Source organism: Sinocyclocheilus anshuiensis, unplaced genomic scaffold, assembly GCF_001515605.1.
Source record: "Sinocyclocheilus anshuiensis isolate Anshui unplaced genomic scaffold, SAMN03320099.WGS_v1.1 scaffold1170, whole genome shotgun sequence".
NCBI classification, from domain to species: domain Eukaryota; kingdom Metazoa; phylum Chordata; class Actinopteri; order Cypriniformes; family Cyprinidae; genus Sinocyclocheilus; species Sinocyclocheilus anshuiensis.
The window spans coordinates 2314149-2321979 of record NW_015538055.1 but is presented as its reverse complement, the minus strand read 5'-3'; the positions used below and the strand labels follow the sequence as shown (position 1 = coordinate 2321979).

Sequence of the window (7831 nt, the reverse complement as noted above, 5' to 3'; positions counted from 1 at the left end):
CTTTGTGGCTTCTCTGCTGCACCAGGAATCGCAAATCAGTTGCCATGGCAGCGGTAACTGACAGCACTTACTGGGAGTGTGAAGTCAATGATGAAACTGTCTGGATGCAGAGGCTGTGATGCCTAACCCGCACTCCAAGAGACAAGGGATGGGTTTCGCTGTCGCTGCCTGTGTCTCATTAGTTTTTCTTGATTTTTTTCCCCACTTATTTTCCGCACTTACTTTCATGACACAATACCCTTTAGTGTTGATTTTTTGTTTTGTTTTGTTTTTTGCAATAAGCACACCAAAAAGGAAACAGTAAAGCAGTATTCTCAAAGCTCACAATCTAATTATCATCAGATTTACAACCAAGACATGCAAACCCAAGTAAATTTGCATGCTTATACAACAAAATCCCTCGGAGTTTTGCTCAGCATCTCAGTGTTAAGGTTTTATTGTGGTACCCAAGCCTCAAAATACTGGTTTTGCGCAATATATTTTTAAATGCTAGTATAGTAAATATGCTTGTACTGTAAGTACTGGTAGCTACTTGTATTTTATCTGTGTAGAATTAAGCTTGAATCGGTATTATGTGTTTAATAACTTAAAATAACAAATAATGGACTGTTATTTAATAACTTTTGACTGGTTTTATATTTCTTAAGTGAATTTAAAAGATTTAAAAGCTTTAATTCTTAAATTCTTAAAATTAAATTTGTATGCAAATATAAATTGGGGCTTTACATATAGTGACAAAAATAAGTTTGTAAATTTCTTCATTGATTGCTCATAAAATGTATGGGACTGTGCTTTTTTCGCAGTTCCAACAAAAAGTATTAATACTAACGCGTTAGCTTTCATTTAATGTTAGTGCCACTTGAAAAATTTGGGTAAAAATAGCAGTAAAGTCACCCATTTCTGCCCATTTCTCCTTTGTGTTTTTGGTCTTGACTGTGTTTTGGTGTTTTATGTAAGGTTTCTCAGCTCAGTTAATTTAGCTCATTGTCAGGACCCCATGCTGTACTGGAGCCGGCCAGTGCCATAGGCAAGAACAGCTTCCAGTGTGCCTTAAAAAACCACAAATATGCTTATTTTCTAGTGGGGTTGGACTCCTGTAAGGTACATGTAGTTCTCTTTTCTTTTCTGCAAACTGGCTTTGTACTTTGTCTTTGTTGTCGGAGCCTAGAATGTTCACTCTGAAGTTATCTGCACCTGGTTATTACTATGTGGCTTTGGTTTGGTCTGTATGGTGTGTTGGTGTGCCATTTTACTGGTTCAGTATTAATCACAATTCATGGTTTTGTCTTCAAGTGAACCAAAATATGTTTTCGCTGTTCTTTTTATCCAGCTTCTATAATTCATTTACTTTGTCTGTCCACACAGTATCACCACTAAACTGGAGCGAGCTCTGGAGAAGGTGGCTCCATTACTGAGAGAGATCTTTGTGGACTTTGCACCTTTCCTCTCTCGTACACTGCTGGGCAGTCATGGGCAGGAGCTGCTCATTGAAGGTACTGATGCTGAGCTCTTCATCTCTCTTTGTCTTTCTCTTTTGCGCATCCTTGTGTATTACATGATCATGCTGATACAGGAGGGTGTAGGCTGAAGATACATTTGATTGATTTTATGTTTCTTACCTGAATAACCTTTTGTTTTAAAAAGTTTGTGCGTTTATAGAATATATATCAATGCATATACACTCATATCAATGTTTTTGTATGCACTTCAGAACTCAGCATCAAGGGACATGCATGCAAAATGAAATAAACTTAGAGAATAAATACACATATAATGTATTGGTTTATTTGGTATGTATATACTGATGCAAAAGTTTGGCATCAGTTAGATTTTGAAAGAAATTAATACAGTTTTTGAAAGTAATACTTTATAATACCAAGTAATACTGAATAATACTTTTATTTAGCAAGAATGCATTCAATTGATCAAAAGTGACAGTAAAGACATTTTTTATGTTACAAAAGTTTTCCATTTCAAATAAATGTTTTTTTTTTTAAATCTTTCTATTCATTAAGAATCCTGATAAAAATGCATCACAGTTTTGACAAAAATATTCATCAGAGCTGCTGTTTTCAACATTGATCATTTTTTTATTAAAATAATTTCTCAAGGAATATGTGAAGACTGGAGGTTGCTGCTGAAAATGCAGCTTTGCCATCCCAGGAATAAATTACTTATAAATATAAATAAATATCTTAATATCTTAGAAAACAATTATTTTAAATTGTAATAATATTCCACAATATATGTAAATGCAGATTTGGTGAGCAAAAAGAACAATATATAATTAATATTAATATTAATAAGTGTATATATTATTTATTTATTTTTGTTTGTTGGTGCATGGTTGTGTTTTCTCCTTTTTTTCCTAATCTTTGAGGTGCATAGAGCTACTTTTGGAATTCACTTCCCTTCTCTAGCTGGGTGCGATGGGCCACACACACATACTTGCACACGCTTTTTCTCTCACATGGCAAGGCAACCTCTCTTTGAACAGGAACCCACACTCCAGGCTCTGTTTTGTGGCTTTTTTACCTTTCAGCCTCAGTGCCAAATCATAGTGTACGTCCACCTCACAGCTCAAAGCCAGTTTGTTCCGACTAATGTAGCTCCACATTACGGCACGCTGGAAATATGCGTGTCTACAGCTCAGGCAGCCATTTCATGAAAGAAATACTCAGAAACACGTTCTGCCCTGGATTCAAACTCCCCTTTTTTTTATGAAAAATAACAGCCAGTTTTCTGTCTTTAACTTTGTAGTCGTACTTAATCCTGTCCACATTAGGAAGCATCACAGTTTAGGTTGCCTGCTGAAAACAGGCGCAAGGTGACAATTTCATGACTTTACTAGTGAAATCTAGTCATTCGAGTCAATGTTTTGCTCTGAGATGGTGTAGTTTCAGACTGTACCAGAAGGGGCAAACTAGACCTTGCTAAACCTGTCAAACCTTGACCCCATGGTTTTGTAAGATTTAATTTCCCTAAACAAATTCGGGGTGATTACTAGGGCATCACTATGAGGTTTCAAAAGTGTGCTTGGTGTTTTTAGCTCATTGCTATGTGGTTTGAAGGGTGTTGTAGGTAGTTGCTAGAGCCTAAACAAATTTAAAGAAATAGTTCACCCAAAAATGAAAATTGTGTCATTATTTACTCACCCTCATGTCCTTCCAAACCTATTTGACTTTATTTTTTTCTGTGAAACATAAAAGAAGACATTTTAAAATATATATTTTTAAATGTAACATAAATGTAAATTTACATTTATGCATCAGGAAATGCTTTCTTCCAAAGTTTTTCTCCACTGCCTGGGATTCAAAATATTTGACCTTGGTTTTGCTAGCACCATGCTCTATGTAGATATACACAGTATATTTTTAAAATGCCATTTACCAAAGATATATTTTAAGAGTAGAAATATATTTTCTTGCTCATTTAACTTTATTTTGAGATTTACATTATTAAATATATAAAAAATAAATATTTTATTAAAATTTTTTTTTATTTATAATAAAAATTGAGGATTGTATTATTATTTATTTTTCATTTTTATATAATATTTCTTATATTATTTTATATAATATAATAAATATTTAGTACATTATATATATATATATATATATATATATGTGTGTGTGTGTGTGTGTATGTATATATATATATATATATATATATATATATTTATATATGTGTGTGTGTGTGTGTGTGTAAAAATTACATTATTAATTTTTCCAACTTGAAATGCCGTTGACTGTGCTTGTGCATTGCCTTTGCCATTGCCATCCTCCCCAAACGAACCCCAATCCTGAACACACAACAGCGACTTCCTCATAGATGACTCTTTACCCTCGCATTAATTTGTCCAGTATGTTAACACAATCCCATGACCAGAAGAAGTGATGTCTGTTTTCCCACCTCCTTCCCTTCCTCTCTTCCTCAACCTCTCACAGCTGAAATACTGTTCACTTGGTGCAAAGGCGCCCTATTTACCCATAATTACCCTTCATCCATCACTCGGCCCGGCACTAGGGGTCAAGCCCCTGCCCGGCCTCCATCCAGACACTCGTTCACTGGGGGCAATTATGCCCCGCTCGCCCTCGGACAGCCTCCCGACACTTGGAGTTTGAGTGCAAGGCTCCTGGGCGGAACACTGCACTTCTTGTGAGAGCTGGCCGCCCAACTCTGCGATGCTTCAGCCCTTTGACAATGTCACATTCACACCAGTGAGGCTTAACTGGAAAGCGCTGCAACTTGCTGTTTAAATAGAATGCATTTAGTTTGTCCAGCAGCGTGATCCAGAGGTCAGGCCTGCCACCTGATTGAAGAGAGGGACCCCGGTGGGGAATCGCTGTGTGTACGGCCCCATCTCACCCTCATAAATGAGACAGAGAGATTGTTGGGACTTGAACTCTTGGCCTCTGAAATATTACGGTCATAACTTCACGGACTGAATGGTTTAGGAGCGATCATTCATGGTGAAAGGATGTTTAAGTGGGTAACAAGACAAGTGGTGCTGTCAGACAAAAGTGAGCTAAATGTAAAGCTCAATGTACAGGACTGTTTTTACCACAGATTGTATGTGTACAAATTTAATTAATGGGATTTACAGTTTTGATTTAAAAATGTAGAATGTCTGAAGAAAATGAGTACTTTTCTGTGCAAAATTATCTGCCATGATTCTGGAGTGGTTGCCATGACATAGATATGATGTTGCTAAGGTGTTCAGGGTGTTTTTTATTACATTACTATTTTGTACAATTCCTGCCGGTACTGAGAATCGAACCTGCGATCTTCAGGTTACATGTCCGACTCTCTAACCATTAGGCCACAACTGCCCCACTTCCTTTCACCCCTAAACTAAGAACGAAAAAAAACTTTGCCGTGAATATATCAGGGCCTTTACACATGACAGAATTTTTTGTTTGTAGTTTTGTAAAACTTTCCCACACTGTACTGGTTCGGCTTTGTTTGCATGTCCCATAAGTGTGTCGTCTTCTATTGGATTATAGCCGGGAGGCTGAATTACAGTCTTGCGCTACAGCGCCACACTGGTCAAACCGTGTTATTGCAGGCCCTTACATCATATGAGATCAAACAACTAGCCTATTTGATAACCCATTTTTCTGCTTTATTGTCCACCAAATGAAAAACGTAAGCCCAACCTGTTAGAAAATTAACAGCACACATCTTCTCATCAACCCACACAAATGAAGCTATAATTTACGCAGGACTAGTTACATGGCAAAGTTTAATACTTAGGTGGAGTTAGGTATTTGTTCCAATGCCTAACCCTAAATATGGGCATTAGTAATAATAATGCAATAATAAATACTCTTCCATCACTTCCATGGAGTCTCATTACACCATATTCATGCTGAGAGCACTCTCTCTCTCTCTCTCTCTCTCTCTCTCTCTCTCTCATCTTTCTCTCATTAGAGTCCTGTCTCTCTGACTCTGCTGGCTCATGCAAACAAGGACATCAGCTATGTGCTGTGTTTGTATGTTAATGCAGGTGTGCGTATGTGAGTGTGTGTGATGGAGAAAGTTTGTCTTATATGGCTGTCAAAAACTGCACATATCATTTACAATTACCTTGTTTATCAGTGAGGTTAACCAACTGTCTTTTATATTCAATGAACAACAGGCTTTTCATTTAAAACTGCATATTTTACTCAAACGACATCTGATTTCAAGAGAATGGTGCCTGTATGAGGAAAAAAAGATGTGACTATATTCACTCCTGTATTTAAATTCATGCCCATACATTTTTTTTTTTAGAAGATGCATTGTTGTATCTTTATAAGTGGCGTCCTTATTCTAGCCAGGTTTGAGAAATATGCAACCGAGGCCATTGATCTCACACTGGCTTGCAGCAGATGATCTTTGACCTCTCAGGAGACACTATTAGTGACCCCGCGAGCTGTTAGCTATCTGAGTCATAACGCACAGACGACAAGAGACGTTCAGTCTCAAATTCAAAACATAACTCATCAGAACTGTCCTGGATGCTTGTGTGACATTAAATGGTTGGGACTGTTCCGTTCATCTGCACCATACACTTTTCTGAGGCCATGTGGACGGCCGGCCCTTGACTAACCGTCGCAGATGTAGTTATGATAGGTCAAAACAAATGTAAAAACAAACAACCTGTAAGGTTTGTTTTGCTTTTGTGTGTGTTTATGAATATGATGAAGCAGAATGATTAATTTCTGTGTCTTTTTTTCTTTCTGTTCTCTTCTAGGTCTGGTGTGCATGAAGTCAAGCACCTCGGTAGTGGAACTAGTTATGTTGCTATGCTCTCAGGTGAGTTGTCACTCTTTTTCTGTTTTATTTATCTATCTAATGTTGTCTTCCAGCATGACACATTGTCTATTGTTAATGGTCACAGCGAGCTGCTTAAATATTTGTCTGGATGACAGAAAGCAATACACAAACATGACTGGTCATTAACACATTCATTTCTCAAAGCCAACCTTAACTGAGTGTGTCAAACTGCTCAGCTTGTGATGTTAACTGATATAGTTACAAATTTATCTCTTAAAAGTCTGACATATGAAATATTAGTCTGACAAATCTTATTTTATGAAATGAAACGGTTAATTGAACCTTTAGATTAAAAAAAAAATGTTTTAGGTTGAGTATTATATTTGATACTTCGGGCTTATATTGCTCATATAGCATGATATAGTGAAGATATGGAGCTCACATTCAAGGAATTTTAACATGACTTTTCTAAAAATAATGGATAATTAAGTAAACCTAAGTAGCTTCAGTCCAGTAAGGGTTAGGTAAGGGTTTTTTTAAAAAGATAGCAATATAAAAGTTTTTCTTACATATAATTTATAAAAATCATTAAAGATTGGCTTTGTATAAAGGCCTTGTATTTATTAAAAAATATGAATTATCAATCAGAGGACAGAAGGCATGTACAGTAGTAGATTTTGTACAAAATCTTTTTCTGCAAAGACAGTAGGCATTATAGGGTTAAATTATTCCTTACCTTTTCCCACATTTTTCCTCCTTGGACTGAAAATAGTGTAACCCCAGCTCATGTAAACACACCGCAGTCGTCTTCCCTTTAAATCTCAGTGACATATTACAGCTTGCTGACCTTCGGAGTCCCTTGTTAAGCCTTCCCTTTCAAAGGGGTCAGGGTCCCGATGTTGTAGTCAGAGCGGGAGATATTTAACATACCTTCTGTCAGCCCATCACTCTTGCGCTGGGAGTCCATAAGGAAGCCATTACCTTAGCATCTCTTCTTCAGAATCCAGTCGGTCGGAGAGCTCAGCGGGGCAGGAGCTTTTATTCATTGAATTGCACCTCTATGACTCTATGAAGTCCATACCGCTAACCTCCCGACTCGAGAGTCGATCTGTACATTTGCTCTTAGTTTGTCCTGACAAAGGTGGCGTCCTCCAGATGCTGTGGTGCTCAGGATGCGTCCTGCTGTTTTGCTCTTCTCTTTTTGAAGATTTCAGATGACCTTTCCCTTGTTGCATTGAACATTTGGATTTTTTTCCCCCTCATATCTCTTTTATGCCGTCTGCCCGCTTTGTTGCCACTTGGATTTATTGCCGAGTGAAGCATCACATTGAGACTCAAGCTCCTGGTTTTCTCTCCCTCCTCCCCGTTAGACATATAATGTTACCAGAGCGCCAAGAGTTCTTGCCATTAGAAGCTCCCAGGGTAGAAACAGCCTGATATATCGATTGCCCAAAGAGGGGATGAAACCAGAGCCTGGGCCCAGAACGACTTTCAGACGTAGGAAAGTCTCTTTGGAGCCAAAGCCTTCATAACCGGCTCGCTGTAGGATCTGATTTAGAATGTTGCCCAA

General features: G+C 37.6%; 1 protein-coding gene across 1 annotated transcript in view; it reads left to right on the top strand.

Moving 5' to 3' along the window:
• Positions 1 to 7831, top strand: part of LOC107683414 (neurobeachin-like) — a 267384-nt gene that overhangs the window by 132292 nt on the left and 127261 nt on the right. Inside the window, exons 33-34 of the mRNA XM_016479471.1 lie at positions 1366 to 1493; positions 6239 to 6300. Coding sequence (XP_016334957.1) covers positions 1366 to 1493; positions 6239 to 6300 — 190 coding nt within the window. The remainder of the gene's footprint in view (positions 1 to 1365; positions 1494 to 6238; positions 6301 to 7831) is intronic.